This window comes from Magallana gigas, chromosome 4 (assembly GCF_963853765.1).
Source record: "Magallana gigas chromosome 4, xbMagGiga1.1, whole genome shotgun sequence".
In the NCBI taxonomy this organism is placed as follows: domain Eukaryota; kingdom Metazoa; phylum Mollusca; class Bivalvia; order Ostreida; family Ostreidae; genus Magallana; species Magallana gigas.
This window is the reverse complement of record NC_088856.1, coordinates 50,306,207-50,327,934: the sequence shown is the minus strand read 5'-3', so window position 1 is coordinate 50,327,934 and position 21,728 is coordinate 50,306,207. Positions and strand designations below refer to the sequence as shown.

Below are 21,728 nucleotides of genomic sequence, written 5' to 3'. Positions count from 1 at the left end.
TATAAATCAATTTCTTACTCATGTTCAACAACCAGTTCTCTCTCTCTCTCTCTCTCTCTCTCTCTCTCTCTCTCTCTCTCTCTCTCTCTCTCTCTCGCCCCTCTCTCTTTCTCTTCCAAGGAAAAATTTTGTTTTGAAGTTAATATTCTCAAAGCTGTTATAATGACTTTATTGTATACAAATGTATTTGATTGTTTAACTTTAAAAAAAAATGACTATTTTTCATTAGAATTTTTTGTTGTAACAAAACATTCAACCAAACGTTTCAGGAAAATAAACCCATGAGTCTTGCCGGTCACCTGAGTACTATTGCCATTGGCTGAACCTTTCATGTAGTCTCATGTGTGCATTTTAAAGCTTCATTTTGGGGTCTATAAACTCAATCATCGATTCGTAAAAAAGGAGAAGGGGAGGGGAACAAGAGTCGGGTGAATATCCGAGTTACTTAAGTGACCTAAAAAAATACATGTTCACTATGTTCATACCCCCCCCCCCCTCCAAAGAAAAACTATAGTAAACTGTCAACCAATGCTCAAAAGACATCGATTGGACAAGACTCTTATTGACATAATCTACTGACCAATTGACCTTTTGAACTGGAAATGCTATAACAACGGTCAGCCTGTATACAGGGTTTGATGACAACATATCATCCACCCACCTACCTACACATGTAAGTAGATAGCACACTTCCTCGAAGGGATATAATCATTAATAAAGAAAATGGGGCATTACATCTCCGATGCAACAAACAACATTCATTTGTTTCACTTTCTAAGGAGAATTTTTAAATGTTACAGTTTTAACAATTTTTACCAGATCACGCAAACATTCAAACATTTTACTCCATCCGTTTGAATCTGGTAGTCCATTTCAATACCGTAATATTTAAAATTATGGGGTCAAAGAAACTAACCTACGCCAATTAACAAAGTTGTTTACAAATCACTAATTAGACATAATAACACATTATTTAAAGTATAGAAAGTACAACTGCAGGGTTTTTTACTATAGTGTGTAAGAAACAAAAGTTACTCGATCTTCAGTGACAGAAATATTAATGGACAAAGATCAAATAAACACCATTCTAATGTTCAACAAATGTGGTACTTTCAGTTTTTCAGCTTTGAAAAAAGAAAATGTATGATTTATATAATTTCTATTCTTTAAAATGAAAAAAGATTGAAATTAACTCATAACTTAATATAAAGGAGAGCTAAAAAAAGTTTTTCAAAGATATTTAATTTAACTTTTAGTGTCATTTTATGAACATTAAAATGTTTTGATTTCTTTGACAAATACCAAACAAGGTTTCTCTGAATGTATTCTTTTAATGAACATAGTTTGTTTTGACATTAAATTCATAGACAGTCCATTTGTTGACGATACAATCACCACACTAAAACAGTTTGTTATTATGAAGTATAAACATGTTTTATATATCCACACAGTCAGTTGTTAACATGTAATACATATAAACAATGTTACACTGCTGTGTAATGTTCTAGGCATATTGTATTTTCTTCACTTTACCTGTCCAGTACTCAGCCACAAAGAGGTTGTCTCTGGTGTCCCCACATAAACCACATGGCCACTGTAAATGACAGTTGTCAATGTAGCGGAGGAACTGTCCGTCCTGATCCAGGATGTGGATACGGTCGTTGTAGATGTCTGCTGTCAGGATCCGACCCTGGCTGTCTGTTGTGATGCCACGTGGATCAAATGATCCCTTGGTAGTAGAGGGAGGACCAGTGTAGATAAAGCGGAGTTTCCCGGCCTGATTGACCACCACTACTGCACTGGCTCCATGGTCTGACACACAGATATCTAGGTTCCTGTTTTCACTTATGTATTTAATGCAAGGACTAGACGAATAGAGAAGTTGTCCTTTGTCGTCGAACTGAATACTTTGTTTCTCTGTGGAGCCAGAGTAACACACGACTTTTGTTTGTTTATAATCATCACTGTCCATGACAACCAGGAGGTCACCAGAGGAGGTACTACAGACACTGAGAGGTCTCCACTCTCGTAGTCTGATCACTGTCTGTATCTGTGTATTCTCCACTATGTTCACAGTTCTATCATTGTAATCAGTATAAACTAGATCCCCACTTCTTGTCACTGCTATGTCGCATGGATTGTTCCCTGACTTGGTTTGGACTGACTTCACTAGTTCCCCACTGAGGTCATACAGTCTCATGATGCTGTCCTCACCACACGTCCACATCTCCTCATCCCTCAGACAGGACACACTGCGTAATCCTCCATACTTGGTGTTTATCTGTGTGATGATCCGTGGTACATCAATGAGCGATCTGTCCGGGGGAGAGGACTCGGCACCGGGAGATTCCATGGTGTAGCCACGTTCTTCTGTTTTGATAGATGACGCTGACAGAGAACCAAACTGTTGATAAAGCTGTTCTTTGTTGATCTTCTGAGGGGTAAAACTTGGTAAGGACACTGTGAGTTTAGGAGGCAATCTTAATCTTCTGAATTCATCATTCCTGGATTTGTAGGCAGAGAAACGGCTGAATTCAATGGAGTCCAGTAACGTCTTCAGTTCAGCAATGGTCCGTGTGATTTCAGAAATGGTGTGTTTAATTTCATCTTCTTGTTGATTTAGGACAGCCAGGTCTTTGGTGTCCATTTCCTTCACGTTAGATTTCATGTTTCTGATTATGGTGTTTATTTCTCTGTGCAAGTCTTCTCCATGTTTGTCGATTTCTGTTGTTAATTTCTTGGAGTTCTCATTCAGAGCAGTTTTTTGGACTGGGATAATGGATGCAATCTCTTGGTATTTGGGATAAATGGATTTCTCTAGTTCATGTAAATCTTTTTGAATGATTTCTTTCCTGGTGTCAAGGTTATAAGTTATTTCAATAAATTGATGGCCATTGTGTTCTCCAGAGAAAAGACATTTCGCACAAATAGGAATGTCACATTGGTTACAGTAAAGTTCACATAGTTTTGTGGTTCCATGTTTTTGACACCTAGGAGTAGATCCTCTCAATTTAAATGACACCACTTTGTGTTCTTTGGATAGATCAAAGAGATGTTCCCCCACACAGGCTTTACACAGATGTATGTGACAAATGTCACAGTACATAGGGGGGCCCAGGTCCTCACACAGATGGCATCGCAAAACATCCTGAAGGCTGTACTCAGGGTCCATAGTCAGATACTTTTTACTCATGTTCTGAAAAATAAATGGTTGATAAGTCACTTTTTTAGTTTTTGTCAATAAATTACTATTTCTTATAAAAACTTTTAAATTTGTGTTTTCTAAAGAAAGAAATTGTTCTTGTTGCAAACAGGACACTTTAGAGCTTAAAAGACAGGAAGACATTTGAATTCTTTTAAACGAAAATTTCTCATAGATATAACTTGTTTTAAAGAATGTGACTATTTGGGACATTATATCCAAAACAGGCTATGATGACCTATTTGGGTGATTAGTCCCAACCTGTTTAACAAGATCCACAGCTGGACATGTAGGACAATATCATTCAATATACAAAGCACCGAAAGCACTGCGAGTTCTCACTCCAAACCGAATAGAAAATTCAAACTACTGCTCCCATTGACCTTATGATTTTTTTTTATCAGAATTGAACCCATAATTCCCAGTAAATTACAAATGGCTTCGCTTCCTAACTACATTCTCGTGAGATCCAGGGAAAAAAATCTTTTGAAAAATACATTGGGGATAAAAAGGCAATTATCAAATCTAAATGGGCCATAATCGTAGTTTCTCAACTATTTTTGTATTAATGAAGGCGAGCATGATCTGAATGAAAGGGAAAGTGAGAATTTTCAATGTGAGGCTACAATAACTTAAATTGCATTGTAACAAGCATTGTAGCAACCTCTAATGATACTACGTCCACTAACGATATAATGTTGCATTAGTGGTCAGGATGTTGACCACTTATAATGATATAATTTTATCATTAATGAACAACCTAACCGTCCGCTAATGATATAATTTCAGATTTATATCATTAGCGGTCAAAAACCGTAACCTCTAATGATATGGGGGAAAATGAGAAATAAGTACTACCTTGACCACTAATAATACACATTTGCACACATTTTCAATTGCATTAGTGGATGGATTTGAAACCTTAAATGATATAACATGATACAAGATTATATTTATATATCAGGCTTGGGGCGAATTACATTGTAAAGTTATGCATTACATTACCATTACTTCATGAATTTGGGCATTAAATTACCATTACCATTACTTGATTTTCTTGAAGTAACGCATTACATTACCATTACATGAGTAAAGTAATCCATTACCATTACCATTACGTTTTTAAAAAAAAGTAAGGCTAAGAAAGAGTTTTTGCAAATGTTTCAAATATAAAACACTCTTTAACATATCTACAGGTTCATGCTCAGTATCAGGTTCAAATTCAATGACTACATGTATACAAGAGTCATTCTTTATTTTCTCAATATATAATCATATTGTGGCATTATGAACAAGATATTAAATAAGTTAAATAAATTATATAGACATTTATATATTTATAGTCATTTGCCATTATACAATGTCAGATACGAAATAGAGACACAGAATTACATGCATAACAAAAAACAATTTATGGAATAATGTTGCGGTTATTAAAAGCTGAATAGAAATATTTCCCCAGATTACACAAATCTTTATAATTTTGGACACTTAAGTGTATACATATACATTTATAAACAGATGATTTTTCCCAGTTATATTTCTTAATATATTTAAATCATATTTCTTTCTACTGAGGACAACTCAAGACAATAGATTGCTGTTGCACTTTATGATAGAAGTTTCAAAGAGAGAGAGAGAGAGAGAGAGAGAGAGAGAGAGAGAGAGAGAGAGAGAGAGAGAGAGAGAGAGAGAGAGAGAGAATGAGAATAAGTAAGTAAAATTATTTTTAAATGGGTTATAATATTGGAAGTGGTATTGATTTTCATCATGGATGGGCAGTGAATTCATTTTGCTTTTAAAGGCGCATGTCTGTCTCCTATTCTATTGGGACATAGTGAAGGGAAGTGGATTGGAGTGTTTAGCACTTCTTATAACAATAGATTGTTTTGATACTTAGAATCCTGGGGGCATAGTGTGTTGTTGACACATTTCATACTGAAGTGCAAACTAATTGGAGTAAATTGTTTAAATGATTAAAAACTCTTAATAACAACACTCTTAAAAATGTTATGAAACTGTGCTGTTATATTTAGTTATATTAACTAATCAAAAATGAATTTTGAAAAATCTTTTTTAATAATACAATAAAAACATTTTTATCTCAAGAATTTTTTCTTTCTTCTTTAAAAATAAATTTAATCAAATTCAATTTCATCTATTCATTTTCATCACATTTTTGAAATTAAACACTGAACATGCATAAATAAGCATAGTAATGCAAAGTAATGCCATGTAATGCTACATGTAGCATTACACTAGATTTTGTAAAGTAATGAATCACATTACCATTACTTTTATTTATATATATATATATATATATATATATATATATATATATATATATATATATATATATATATATATATATATATATATATATATATATATATATCTGTGTTTGTGGGGGGGGGTTGTTAGTTATAGATTAGAACAACAACGAATATGAATTAAAATTGGTTGAATTAAAACTACTTAAACAATAGTGATCATGTTGTTGTAACAAAGAGTATTAACCTGAGTTAAAAATTGACCCGCGTTTCATTTTAATTTCTAATCAATCTAATGTAAAAATTTAACTATTGAGGGACATCCTACCCCTGAGGATCATGATTTGACCAAACTTGAATTTACACTACCTTAGAATGCTTCAACACAAGTAACAGCTTTTCTGGTCAATTGCTCTTTTGAAAAGATTGTTCTCTATATATTCCTAGGTAACTTTAAGAATTGTGCTAATTTGAATGTTTGACAAGTTAAAGAACACTATAGTAACATTAATCTAATCATCTTATTATAGTCTTCCCAAGATATTTTTGCTGCATATTTTCTTAAATTATTCGATATTTATGATAACCTCTTGATTCAGTCGATATTCATTCAAAAGTATGAAAAAAATAACAAGATTTCCCTTATGAAACGTCCCCTCTATGTTGTCAGATTTCAATACATGGCTATAAAATTAGAAAGTCTACGGGGATTTTGCATTGCATCAGCCATAATTAAGCCAGGATGATGACTTTGAAAAATTGTGCAAGATATTCCGAGTGACTTCCGAATGGAGAAAAGATGTCAACATTAATTCCCCATTATAAATCTCCGTAGGAAATCTGTTTTTATTCCTGTGAATTTTTACGAGGGAAAAATGATAATGTGTGAATGAAGTTATCTTGAAAATTTTCCCTTTCATCCATTTCAATTGCACTTCTTTCACAGGTATGTGTATTTTTACTAAAAATCGTCCAAAAATGCGGCATAAATATCTTGGGACAGACTATAGTGAATGATTTTAGTTTAATGATAGGCTGGAAAATAGATATCAAGCTATAAAAAAAACTCACAAAATTGTGCTATTTTAACATTTGACAAGTTAAAGAGCAGTATTATATTAATCTTAATGATTTTGTAAGATTACAAAGATAACTGGATGATTATAGCATCATGATATGCTAGCCATTCTGCCAATAGATATCAAGCTAGATTATTTGGATGGACAGCAACATCTGAAGGGGAATGTGCGGCCATCTTGTACATTTGAGGATAAGAATATAAACATTTCTTGAACTGGCTTGTTTCTGCCCGAAACTGGCCCAAAATGTTGCCAAAATAGTTGGCAATGAATTTCGCCAATTCTGTAATAGCATTAGATTATAATCTTCAACAATCAGAAATACCATTAATACGTTTAACAAACTACGCACCTCATGAAGGCCTACAACTCAAAATGGCGACAATATCCATGTTTACACTTCCTGGTTCGTGTTTACCGTCTTCCTGGTCGGCGGCCTGTATAAAATCATGTGATTGGTGTAAATAAAACACAAAACCAAACATTCCGTGTAGATTCATTGCATTAAATACAATAGTTAACTTGTTGAAGAGCAGTTAAAATATATATTAAAATCATTAAATTAAAGCTATACAGTATATACTCTACTGTAATATGTCTTGTATTTGAGATCATGAGATATGCCAGCCAGTCACAGGCACTTGTTTCTGAGAAAAAAATCTACCCTATAGTAGGGTAATTTTTTTCTCAGAAACAAGTGCCTGTGCAGCCAGTGAAAGGACAGTAATATTTTATAGCAATTCCCTCACAAATGCCTTATAATATATAATTATATATATAAGATGGTGTAGGCCTATAAATCAAACTCCCTAATGTGTAAGCCTCTACCTCAAACCTCTTCTTCCACAGAACTAGTTTTTCTCCGACTCCATCACGTCCACTGCACTGTCGTCTGCGCTCGTGTCTGTCTGTAGACTGGTTCTCTGTCTCTATCATACGAAACAAGAGCAGTTAAGGTCAAGATCTAGTAAATGAAAGGTGCCTACAGTTTTATGATTTTCAAGATATATATTCTTTAAATAGACCAATCCATTTTTTACAAAAGGTATGTCCCTTGGCCGTCACACATATATTTTTCTCAGTAGCCTTTGTACTTTAGAGTGTTGTTACTTCGTCATTTGATATTAAAAATCTGTTTCCGGTGTGAATTTTGTTTTCCTTCCACACATCGAAGGAATAAATTAAATTCCAAGAGAATTGTTTACAGGACGCCCACATGTTTGGTTGAATAACAGGCACGTAGCATCGTTTTTGAAAGTGGCGGGAGGGGGGGCAGACTCATCCAAAAAATCTTGACAAGCAAAATTAAAAATAGGGGAATTAAAAATTTCCTAAAATCTTCAAAATCCTAATCCGAGGGAGGGGGTGGGGTGGGGGGGGGGGGGGTGGGGTGGGGGTCTGGCGTAGTATGACACTTCAATTTCAATCTTAATTTCCTTATTTCCATATTATTTTTTTTACATGCTTCCAAAAAAGTGGGGGGCCAACTCCATGATAATTCAATTTCCTATATGTAAGTTTAAAAAATTAGTTTAGTTAGGTCCCCTGTCCCCCCCCCCCCCCCCCCGATGCTACGTGCCTGAATAATTTACAGGAGTCTGCCCCTGATACACTTTTGTTCAGATATCTTTAGAACGGTTTGATAACACTTCCTAAACAGTTATTTAGCAAAATATGTTTATATGTACATGACCTTTCATTTGGTATCAAGAAAAAAGGTCGGGCCCCTTCAATTTGGTGTCAGGAAGGCTCTAAAGTCTTTTCATTATAACTCTTTACTGAGCAACAATTTATAATCAAATATAGAAGCAAAAATATTGTTTGTACAGCTCTCTATCTAAACAGTACTATAAATATATCATATATTTCGTGATAAGAGGTTTCAAGGGGCCAGGTGTTATCTGCCTAACTAATACAATGCCGTGTTTAATTTTGAAACCCGTTTTAAAAGCGGACAGTACATTGCAGGGATATAGATGTTTAAAATCGATTTTTTCAGGAAATTATTATTCCTGCGGTCTTGGTTAAAGCAATATGAGCTGCAATTTTTCATGCTGAAATCTTTTTTAAGGAAAATGTTAATTTCTACTAAAAAGACAAAAATATCATGGTTTTTTTTTTTATTTCTGTTGGCCTTGTTTTTGTGAGAAAATCCGATAAGAAACCTTAATTGAAGCAAGATTGAATCATTGGCGGATCCAGAGGGGGGTTCCGGGGGTTGGAACCCCCCCCCCCCCTTCCTCTTGGACATATGATTTTTTTGAAAACGTTTAATGCCTATTTAAAGACAATTTTCCCATTTATAATAGAAATACTGTAATTATCTCAAATAAATGTTTTTAAAATTGCTTATTTAAAGAATTTCGTACTGCGTCCCATAATTTTGTTCTGATGCGAAAAAATCCTATCGATTTTTTATCGAAATAAAGTACATTGTACTCCCCTTCAGCATCCGTTGTTTACTACAATGAGTAAACATGTGGAAAATTAAAGAAAAAATACATAATATTAAGCAGTATCGCTAAAATCACAGATTGATAATAACATCTACACTGTATTTTCTACTCTATTTCTTTTTTTTTTTAAATCATTATAGTTCATACAGTTTTGAACTGACAAGCCATCGAGTAAAACGACGTTCAAGTATGAGTACACGCATTCGTTTTACTTTAAAAAGCCGCTTTCAAATTTATAGTTTAGTTAATTAACTTAAGTATTTATAATAGATGAGTTTTACTTCGTTTCAAAGGAAAAATACAAAGAAAATTACATGACCCGCGGGTTATGCTATTTTTCTAGAATGCTAGCTACCTTCATACCCACATGAAACACAAAAGAAAGGCTTTTTTGATTTCCTTCCAAAAGTCGGAAATTCTGTTACAAAAATACCGTATAAAAGGTTTATATGTAAACCATTATGAAAATGCCCAACTTTTCAAAACTTTTCTAAATATGATCGCATCTGTACTAGTACCGAATGAGGTAGTGCACCCGGCCATTACAGTGGTCACATCCAGTACCCTGGGACGATAATTGCTTTTACCATTGTATTACACACGTACCATCTATTCAGCACATAAATTATCCCCATTTTTGTCATATCCTATCATTTAGACCTTTATTTAAGAAGGCAATCGATTGAACTCAAAATCGATAAATAGTTCAGAATTTAAAAACATAAAGACATAAAAAAATTACCAAAATATCCATTTTTATAAATTTATAGTTTGTCGTAATTAGTTATTTTTGCTTCTTAGTGTTTCTTTTCAGTCAAGCATAGATGCACTTTCTCATTGCTGGAGACTTGGGTTTCTTGTGGCTGGATAGTATGCAAATCTTCCTTACCTAAACCAAAACGGCAAAACGCTCAATAATGCAATGCACTCTGCTGTTGAAATAAATGTGAAATAGATAGTGATGAGATAAATGTTTATAAAATACAGTTGTATACGCATGGAAAACGTTCAAAAAGTCCTTGTTTATTGACAAATGATGAATTTTGACCATTTTGGTTTTCATCAAATGGAACCCCCCCCCCTTTTCCAAATTGCTGGATCCGCCTCTGTGAATTATTGTCGTCCTGTACAAAAATTGAATTGCTATATATATTCCTTAGAAGATAAATCTTTCTTCTGGCCAAAATTAATGATTTTTTCAATTTTATTTTATCGTAAAAGTTTAAGTTAGATGCAGACTTAGCATACTACATGTAACATGTTTTTGCAGCAAAATAAAATTCTAAAAATACAGCTCATATTGCTTTAAGGAAATAGTAAAGAATTCAAACTAAAATTAACTCGTACAAGAAACAGTTCCAATATTTGTTCAGTCGTACTTGAATTTATTCCGATTTTCTCGTTAACTCGTTTTTGAAACATTTTTTAATTGATTCGTATTTAGAATAATTCATACCTTGTTAAGTCATACTAAGAATCATTTGGACTTTTTTTCTTTTGTTTGTCTTATAGCTATTAATTTCAGAACCCTGCTTTCATCAGAAACTGCCAAGTTTTACTTTTTTACATTAAGGTGGCTCTATACACCACTTTTTGATGACGCAGTACGCAAAAAAGAAAATCTGGAAACATGCATTTCCGGTACAGGCTGATTTAAACTGAGGTGAATTGTATTGGAACCGCTATTTTGAAAAAACTTGTTAAATGGATAGATTAAACTTGATAATTGGAAAATTCATTACTTACAAGTAATGTGGTAAGTGACACCTTCACGTTGTGTGGTATTATTTATCGAAATAAACAATAAAATCAAGTATAAATTTTTAAAAAGTTTCTTTAGCATCATCGATATGTTACACCGTAGCGCAGTGGTTTAATGGGTTCACTACAAACCAGTAGGTCATGAGTTCGATTCCCGTTGAGAACAATAAATTTTTTAACTTTCCAAAAATTTCTAAAACGTATTTTTTAGTTGAATACCGTGAAAGAAAATTCTAAACAGGTGAAAATATTTCAATTATGATATACTTTAATGCACATTAATATCGACACCTAACGGGGATGAGAGGGTTGCTTTGAATTTCTCTCAGGTTGGGATACATAAATCCTATTAGCCTAGTCAATGTTCCCCTTTATTTATTTAACTTAGTTTTGCATTAAGGCGAATTTATTCACTTAAACAGGGCAAAGTCTATAATGAAATATGTATGTATTTATCATTCCAACATTATATTTAGGAAATTTTCTTCAACTCAGAAATGAATGGTCCCCAAGGTGTTTGGGCCTTGGGACTTAGGAACGATAACCCTTACATAAGGAACTTTCATACCAAATAACATTTAAAAAAAAAATGTGTTTATTTGCAATGTTTTCATTCAATTTTTATGTTACACTTTTTAAAAATACATTTTCTTATAACATCAAGCAACTTGTTCAGATGATTTGTCAACAGAGTAAGAAAATATGAAAAATTATGTTTTGGGGAAATACTAAAAAAAATTGCAATAATAACATTTTTGAATGTTAAGAAGTGTTATATTTTTTTTATGTGTCCGAAGGAAATATCCATCATATGACAAAATAATTTCTCTCAATTTGTTGATAGCTGTCTTTTTAAAAATTATTTTACAAAAACACGAAAAAACATTAAAAAAGTCTTTAACATTACCTATAGTATCCCTATCGTCATTTTAATATTTGATAAGTATATGTTTTGTGGTCTGCTATTGAAAATTGGAATAAACTGTGGGTGTATAGAGCCACCTTAAAGGAATACCCACTCTTTGCTTTGTAACGAGCCTTGCTTTAGTTAATAAAATAACCTATGATTGATTTCAAATTAAAATAATTTGATATACTCATCAAAACAGGCATTTAGAAAAAATTACTATGGAATCATCATTGTTCATGGGTGATCAGTGTCCATGGTTTTCGTGGGTAACTCTTGCCCATGAATTTACATCCACGACAAACGTATTATAAATTAGTGTTTAATATTTTACCAACGAAATGACATCACAGATAACTATGAACATTGTGGCTACCCTAGAACATTGGCCCCCAAGAATACAAATTATTTCACGATATTTGATAAATTTTAATGAGAACAAACGTGTTTTCAGCATATAAGGATATGTATAATATATATGCATGTTATTCAGCTTTACAATATACAGAAAAATGTATGATGCTGTTTTTCTACTCAGTTTTTTAGGTATGGAAGGGGCGATGTAAATTCGTCACGACTAAGAGAACATCATACCATTAAAAGGAAAATAACTGATGTAAATATCATTGTTCGTTCAAAACTTATCAAATTCATTCAAATTTCTTTGCTTATCAGGTGTTTTGTAGAACTTGAACTAACAATAGTATCACATTTTGAGGCTATTTTATCGACATTTTGTGATATTCGCATCCGAAAACTGTCTACCAAATCAAGGATAAAGATTTATAATTATACCTTAACGGTTTTTTTTAGTTGAAGAAATCTATAAAATATGAATGTAATGTCAGATAAAAAATATCAAGAATGCCATAATATTAAACACAAATATTTTGCCAATAATTGAGCAACATCAAAATAATACAACGAAGAAATTTAGCCTGTGTATTCATCTTATATTAGAACCAAACCCCTAAAGTTATAATAATAAACGTTTAAATATACACATTCATTTAGTCGATACTGTACAGTCACACATGTAACATGTCTGTTATACACGTAAACAATACCATAACACCATATATACTTGATACCCTTCCTATATATGCCATCTATTAAGTGTTGAATTTTTTTCTTGTAGGTGTCAGAGATTAACAAGATCGATGTGGAGACAAATCCATCCGGGAAGGAGACATATCAACATGATTCGTCATGATGTGTTAGCTATTTTTATTTCAAAATAAATAGCTTTCTACCAATATAAAGTGATTTAGAATTAATTTTAAAATTCGAAGAGTTTAATGCAATACCATTTGATTTTTTTTGTATTCCATTCAAAATGAATGCATATCTTTAAGGTTAAAAAAACCCAGATGGCCTTACCATTTGATTTAAAATATTCAAAAACATACTGTCAACACGTGTGATTAAATTAAAGGGAAAGGAAACTAATTATGTTGTACATTAAATCAAATAATAATCATTTACTTTAATTCTAAATAGTATTTAATTATTCTCATTAAAACCCCCGGGTTAATGAATAGATAAAGAAAATCGATCACAAAATTTAAATATCCCGCCACTATTCGAGCTGCCATTGAACTTTAATATATGACGCCACACCATCTATTCCGGTTTGTTTTGTCAATATAGTATTATGCATCAGTATTAGTATAAGTATTGCATCAGTGTTAGCAAATCATGACGTTTGCTCTAAATTACAAGTTCTTGAAAATTTGAAACGATATCGATTTGAGACCTTTTTTTACTTTGACTCTCTTTGACTTTCCATTAAATTACAAACTAACGTCAACTACATTTACAAACTAACAGAGCGAGTTCGTTAAAATCTTAAAGCGGAGGTTAGCATGGGTTGGTGTCGGTGGAATCTCCGCGTAGTTGTAGAAATTGTCAACAGATGCCAAGTATCGTAGAAAATATCTGCCGTCGATATTTCGACATGGTAACTCCGACTTTCGAGAATGTATTTTAAACATCACCCAGTTGAGAGAATAAATCGCCAGAATACTTCTGCACTATTGTGAGGGCTGTAGAGAAGATGACAGATTTCAAAACAGTTCATATTGGAATAAAAAAGACGAATCATCTGAAAGATTAACTGTCACGACAGCCGTCGTGACTGTTCAGTCAAACACAACAAGACTTGATTTCTATTTACAATATTTTTATATGATAAAAAACAAACAAATAGACACAATATATACACATCATGAACAATTAAATTTGAAGTTCTATGTTGTCACAAGTCCCCAACACGAGTACGTTGAATAGGCCATCCTAAGGAAACGGACTGGAAATGAGTATGACCGACATGGTGTGAGGCAGTGACGGACAGGTATCATCATAGTAACGGACTGCCAGAAGCTGGATAAGGACCTTATTAAATTATACTGTAAGTGAATAAACATAATTTTAAGTTACCTGATCAATATACCTTACATAAACATAGGCTAAGTCCTATCGACTTAAATATAACTTTATTGCAACAACAGTACGCCATACAACAGCACAAAACCACAGCGAATACGAACACTGCATAACGTTAAGAGTATCACGCTACTTAAAGAGACGGTATAGCTGAAAACACATATATGTGAATAATATCAGATTTACCTATTGTATCGTTGTGAAATAAGAAATAACGTTGATTGTAATAGTTGAAATGGATAAAAATCCCTTTCTTATACCTAATTAATGTAATTATGAGGTACTAGAAATTTAAGGGTCGTACAAACCGGAATAATATTTTCGTTTATTTGTACCACGTGGATTTTGATTGACAGTAATTGACACGTGCTGAAAACTAAAGATCTTCGTCCGACTCAATCATCATGGTATACGAGGTAAAAGGGACTCTCTAAACGGAACACATGATCACTCTCGCGATAATTTATTATTGGAAAACTTGGTTTACCAATTTCGGTTCATTTAAAATGAACAGACATAAATGTGTTTTGTTTACAGTAAATACGCATTAATAATAGTATAGAAGGCTGAACCCCGGAACACGTTGCGATGTAAATATGTATGGTTTATATGTAATTATTAATTTTAATGAAATAATTCGATTTATTTCAAGAAGAAATTTGTAATTTTCTGAGTAGAACAAAAATACCGAAACCGATCGGAAAAATTTTTTCTAGTCGGTTTTTTGATAAGATGCGCCGTACTGTCTCTTTAACAAAGAATAAACACGTCTACACGATAATAGTAAAACTTACTCCTAGTAGGAGAAAGGGTTACTCGAACCTTAGCTGTCACGAAGAAATCATGGCCACTGTCTGCCAGGTCTGCAATGCGGCAGTTTAAATAAGATAATTAAACAATAGAATAGATATGCATGTAACTGCCAGATTATAAAAATAAAAAGCAAATCGAAAGGAGACTTTACATTTTCTTATTCATGAAATGTTTTCGGTGTTTCTAGTTAAGTACATTTTTTAGGTGACAGATATTGGAGATTCTTAATCAAACATAAGTAAAATCACGAGAAGTAAATCTCGCAGATTTTTAATTTTTTTATCTTATTTCAAATTTTCTCGATTTGATGCAAACGGTTGAATCGCGGAATTAAGTACTCGCGTGATATAGGGATTCTACAGTACTAAGTGTTATGTGGTTAACTCTGCACTAAAATTCTGCCCGTAGCAAACGACACACACAGAAAAATTTCGAGATTAAGGTACATAGTTTTGGTGTTTCTTCAATTATTGGAAAAATGTGGTTAAAGTTCCTTTGACCGTTTCTTTGTGAAGTTACGTATTTGATGACTAATATATGAACGAGTTTATTGAAGACTCAAAGCCGATATATCGTATAGCTCAAAACAATGCTTACTGTAAACCAACTTTTATTCACGTGCAAGAAATTTTCACGAGGTTTCCGAGAACCTTGTCGTTGCGAATGTTTCTTGCTGCGAACAAGTCTGTTTCCTATAGTTGTGATAACAAAAAGGTATCCGATCCATAATAGCCTCAGATTCAATGAATCTGGGTGCACAACAGATATGTATGGGCTTAATACTCAGTATACTTTGACATACTTTTCCTATTTAAGTATCAATATGTAAAAGTGGCATGTGTCCTAATTAATGACCTTTTCTTTTTTTTGGAAGAGTTGCCCCCCTTTGCTTTTATTCTATAAAAATTAATTCTAAGAAAATCTACACGGTATAAAATTTATTTTCAATAGTTTTTGTAATTCTAATGATAAAATACATCTTTCCACCAAAGCATTTTTTGATATTCCTAGTAATTACTTTTTTATTTTAAGAAATGTTCTAGTCTCCATAGACCTTAATGGAATCTTCATTAATTAATTACTACTTAGTTAATATTATTTTTTAAAATTTCTCTCGGTAAATCATTTTCTACTCGAAAATGCTTGAAATAAATATCAAAGTATTTAATACATGATGGATATTGAAGGTTGGAAAAATTTGGTCTTACTATGGATCGCGAAATAAGTTATAAATAAAGGTTGGTTTACAGTATGACATTGTATTTACAGGGAAATATTCGTCCCCATTTTATTCTTGTCCCCCTTGTCAGCAGGCGAACAAACACATCGATTCTGCTTTCTATCAACAATAGGGTAATAACACTGTTAAAACCATTGGTTTTCTGAAAATCCAACAGCTTTGTTTTTTGGGGTTTTTTTAAATGGTGCACTCCCAAAGCTATTTACCTTGTCAGTGCTTATCGATTAAATATAGTGTAGGTTCTTTTTTTTAAAATCTAAACTTTACACGGAAAAAAGGTGAAGGCCAAATGAAATTGTTAGCGATTTTACTGCCATTTTCCTTTTTCTGTAAACCATTAAGTTTTACTAGTTTAACAGATATCCTAGGGATATTTGATTCTCAATATACATTTCACATTTGTTAAACTCTCCTTATAAGAACCAGACCATGGGACATTTCATGTTGTATGCTTTTAAGGAAAATTTAATTCACGACAATTAACTCTCATATTTGCATTCAATGCAAACGAAACCAGAGTAAACTTTCTGTCCAATTTCTCTTTTTACTTTATATTTGCTTTGAATCACTCTCTTTGTCGATCATGACAACTTTTTTGTTCTTTATCTAACCATGTCACGTGAGCTTATACAGGTAGCTAGGGACACTTGTGTGGATAACCGCCATGTCTGGTTGGTATTTTTGAATGATTTAATATTTAATCTGTAAAATATTTCTTTGCACAATATAATATACTCATGTTTATAAATTGTTTATCCCCATTAAGTTTATTAAAATGTTTCTTCGATAAATTCTACTGAGGTAAATGCAGCAACTATGTTCCATAAAAAACCAAGGCTATATACGAATATTCTTTGAGTTTTGAAATCGTAGTTGATATACAGAATAACTGTTATCTTTTTTTGGTCTCACTTCATTGTATATGTACAGTATAGGTTTTTTATCAGTATCTTTTATGAACACACTCCCTTTCTGTAAGACATGCATACAATTTTACATGTACAAATTTTTATATCCTTAAAGTTTATGCTAAAGCCTTGCTAAATCTAAGCATAAAAAACAAAACAAATATCGAAATTAAAGATAAGTTAATTAAAATTCCTGAATACCGGTTTATAGATAAAACGTTTAAAATAGTGAACATACATCCCAAAATTATTTGATACAGCAAGGTTTGACTTGCCACATCGATTGGTGGTATCAATCATACTCTTTCAGATCATCTATGTGTTTAACAGCAGAAAAGAGATTGATCGATAAAACACAAAGGGAAAAATGTCAAACTTGTTGTTACCAGCATACTGGCTACCTGTATTTTGACCAAAAGTTACCGAATTCTTAAAAGTCGCCAGGCACCAAAATTGTGTGTTTTTTAAAATGAGTCAAACGTTTTATTGTTCTGCCTGATGTAGGGCGCCGATATAGTAACCTAATGTAAACCAAGCATGCTGACACATGTTCTTTGTGGGAATTGCGTACTAGATAACAGTTCATCTACTTAACAAGTGTATATAGACAACGTTCATGACACCAAATGGACGGGTGTGTCGTTTTGCAGTCAGAAAGTGTTAGAAAAATACTTTTACTTCGTAACAAAAAACATGCAAATACGTGCTTCATTTGTCTCTCAATATGACAATGTGTTTCCATCAAACAAATAATACATGCATGTAAATAGAGGTTTCGGTAATAGTCATTTGCTTGGCTAAATATGCATTGTATTTTAAGCAAAAAAAATCATCTTTTGTTATATTTCTACATCGAAAATATACTGAGAACCATTATACGATATAAGAATTGACTTCTTCGAATTCCGTACTTCTAGTTCATACCAAAACTGATATATCTTAATTAATCATTGAAATCTGAAATATAATTTATATCAGTCTCAAGTCTTGACCATTGACAATGTGTATGACACTCATAAGCAAATGCATTGTATGTTTAAAAATAAAAACAATACTCTGTGCTATACAGACTCAATGTCAATTAAATTCAGCATTTTTGATACAATTGTCGTTACAATGCCGTTCTTTTGAAATTAAAAGGTATCTCGGTTAACTGGTTAACTGCCGAACGATGCGAATATCGGATAGTCAAAGCAGGTAAACTTATCGAAAATATTTATAAATAGCACTAAATGCAAGCAATCACATTCTCCTGATTTTAATTACCGGTAGTCTCATGGTTCACAAATAGAATAAATTTGCTTTGAAAACACTTAAGTTTTCAAGGTCTCTATAATAGATAGCTTTGATTACCAGGGGTTTACAAGTCCTGAGTTTTAGTTTAGTTTAGTTTGCTAGACTAAATATAGATTTAAGAATCGGTATTGTATAGCAGTTTTTCCCCAATAGTAGCCCCCCCCCCCCCCCCCCTAAGAAACCTACTATATATTAGTCTTTCTCTCCGGGGGGAAAAGCTACTGTATAGCTTAAAAGGTGTTCCAAAAGTGAAATAAATGATGATGACACAGGAATGTTATGAAGGTGCGTGCCTTTTTTCATATCAGGGGTGAAAAACCATGTATTTTATACTATGTACATGTATTAATAAATGCGATATTTATCCTTTATTATGAGAAATTAATATCACGTCAGTTCTATATAACACCGTTGTTATATAGTGCCCTTTCCCCCTAGCCATCTTTCCCCCGGAAAAATGGCTATATAGCAGTTTTCCCCCACGGAAAGCTGGCTCTATAGTATGTTTTCCCCTCTTTTATAGCCAGATTTCCCCCACGGAAAACTTACTACATAGTTGATTTCTCCCCTGATTTACATTCCGGACATGTTTATGGCGAACCATTCGTGGCAATAATTTGCAATATCTGAGATGATCTTAATTACTCATAATAAAGGATAATAAATGCATTTGTTATATTCAATAATATATTTTCACTATATAACTCTATATAGACAAATAGTCAGTAACTATAATATTAGCTCGTCCGAAAAATATTGACTTGCCGGCTAGGAATAATATCTAGAGAACATTCCCTCTATTTCAAATAAGCTACTCTGTAGCCCTTTTCACAAAAAAATCTTAAGGTTTTGCGTAAGATTTCAACTTAAAGAACATCTTACGAGAAATCTTAAGTGCTTTTCACGAACGCATTCGTAACAGGTTTCACTTAAGAATTTACTTACGAGTTATCCTTTCCCTAGCAACGACTTGAATTCACTTGATAATTCTTATAAAACAGGAGAAACAGTTAAATTAACCAACATTCTCATAAAAAAAGATGCAAAACTGAAATGAAATTATATAATTTCAGTTTTGCATCTTTTTTTATGAGAATGTTGGAAAATATGACGTCACAATCACAATGTGTGTTTAGTGTGACGTAGGAAAATCTTACGAGAAAAATTTGCCGTAAAAATTTTCAGAGAATTTATTTCAATATTTGTGTATTATTTTTCAACAATAACTGCTATACAATGCGAAATAACGGTATAATGCGCAATACAACATTCAATTTAGCTGTTTTTCTTTAATATTTTACGTAATACGATTATTATTGGCAGTTTTGAAATACTTACGAGAGGGTATGTGCTATCGTAAAGTTACGACAAATTTTACACGTAAGAATCTCATAAGATGTTTTGTGAAAATGAATAAAAACTTAAGTTTTCACTTACGATAAATATCAATCGTAAGATTTTTTGTGAAAAGGGCTACTGATTTGTTGATTTGTAAACGATGACGAAATTAACTCTTCGCGACTCCAAAACAAGGTGACGTCATAATAGTCAGTCATGGCAAGTAAACAACGGACGCGCAATGCGACGGTTTGCTATCGAAATGGATATAGGAATTTGCGAATTACTGTGAAGTAAAATCAGGTAGAACATCTGTATGTTAATTCTTACGGTCGGCGGAATATCACCAGTGACCGTTTGATGCTGAGGATAATTTGGAAATGAACTTTGCACAAAATTGAATTCGTGAATTCTTTGTTGAGCGGAGAAAATCACGGCAATCTGTTTTCAATTACTTTCCTAAATTTTGGTTTGTTTCTTCATATAACAAAACGAATCTTGACTGTGTTTTCGGGCAACATTGATCATATTAGCCCCCTTAGGACGAAAACATTGCCCTCCGCTTCGCGTCGGGCTATATTTCGTCCCTCGGGGGCTAATATAATCAATGTGCCCTTGAAACACAAATTACTCATATAATTCAAATCGCTCAAAACTAAAGTTTAAAAATGTCAAATTTGGAAGTGACGGAGGATTTCCCTACGAAACATCTACTACAAAAGGTTCTTTATACGTAAAAAAATTCAATTTTTAAAAGCTGTGAAAACACACTAAGATCAGAAGGTCTGACGCACGAAAAGGGAAAAAAAGTGGTTTAAATCTTTCTTTTTTTCTTTTGAGATGAAGTTTAAAAGATGTTTTAAAGGAAGTGTTTTAAATTCTATTGAACCATATTAAAACGTAAAAAATCGTCATTCTAAGATAAATTAAAAGAGAAAAAGACTCAAGTTTTTACGTGGATTTGACTCGAGCTACCTTATGAGAAACCATTAATCAAGCAACCGAGACCATCGCTGGGGAATTTTAAGGACAAAACTCAGCATATGCTTTAATCAATTTTGAAACAAAATACATATTCTGCATTAAATATCAAACATATATAATCTTTCAAATAGGATTAAAGATTAAAATAAATAAATCGCTTCCGGTGACGACAGGATGTAACGACGAACGCTCTGATGTATTAACTCCGTCCGTAAAGATAATAGTAACGTTATATGACTCTGAAAAAACCCGAAGCATTGACGATAAATTGAAGATATTTTGATTATTGTTCTCGAGTAATTACAACTTCGCTCAATTCAGTGTAAATTCAAACGAAACAAGAATTAACAAAAATGATAAATCATTTGATTGCGAATTTTGCACATATGCGCATAATTGCAGTCGTAAGTACAGGATATTAAATTAATGATTCTTATAAAATCTTAGATATGAACAAAGAATATTTTTTGCCCACTCTGATTAAACCATTTCAAAAGTGTCTTTTTATCTACTTGGGGGTGATGTATACTTTCGAATGATATCAATCATCTTGCCTCGACGAAAATTTGTTTAGGTCTTAACATACAATTACGCCATGCGCAATCCTTAAGTTCTTTCAAAGATTCTCTAAAACATAGGTTTAGCCACAAAATTGCACAGACAGACGAACTGATAGATTTATGCAAAAATTCGCAAAACATTTTTTATTCACAAATTTAGAACACAAGTATGCCTATGAGTGAATACTAGTATCTTGTCAAACCAGGTATTCTATCAAATAATTACCTTAATTAAGTTCTATGGATTCCATGATACGTATGTTCAATTTCCAGCATTGTCCTTAAAAAATAATAAAGCAGCAATAAAAACCGGTACAGATGGATACAGGTATACACAACCTGGGGGCGTTAAACATTGATTTTAATCCTTACTAGGTTTCAATTAACATTTTTTTTAAAATCTGAACCAAAAACCTTAAGGAGAAACCCTACTTAGGGGGGAAAACTACTATATAGTAGCTTTTTCCCC

General features: G+C 32.8%; 2 protein-coding genes across 4 annotated transcripts in view; one reads left to right on the top strand and one right to left on the bottom strand.

Moving 5' to 3' along the window:
* LOC105331947 (general transcription factor 3C polypeptide 1) overlaps nt 1-21,728 on the top strand; it is a 245,419-nt gene that overhangs the window by 115,026 nt on the left and 108,665 nt on the right. The gene's annotated exons all lie outside the window — the stretch shown is intronic.
* On the bottom strand, nt 507-7,002 carry LOC136274903 (tripartite motif-containing protein 2-like). Its single transcript, XM_066082766.1, has 2 exons — nt 6,904-7,002; nt 507-3,196 (listed from the first exon to the last, which is right to left on the bottom strand). The coding sequence occupies exon 2, from the start codon at nt 3,191-3,193 to the stop codon at nt 1,505-1,507; it is 1,689 nt and encodes a 562-aa protein (XP_065938838.1). The 5' UTR covers nt 3,194-3,196; nt 6,904-7,002; the 3' UTR covers nt 507-1,504.

What these genes read in the sequence shown, in the direction of transcription:
- LOC136274903 (XM_066082766.1), bottom strand. Translation starts at nt 3,193, where the DNA reads ATGAGTAAAAAGTATCTGACTATGGACCCTGAGTACAGCCTTCAGGAT.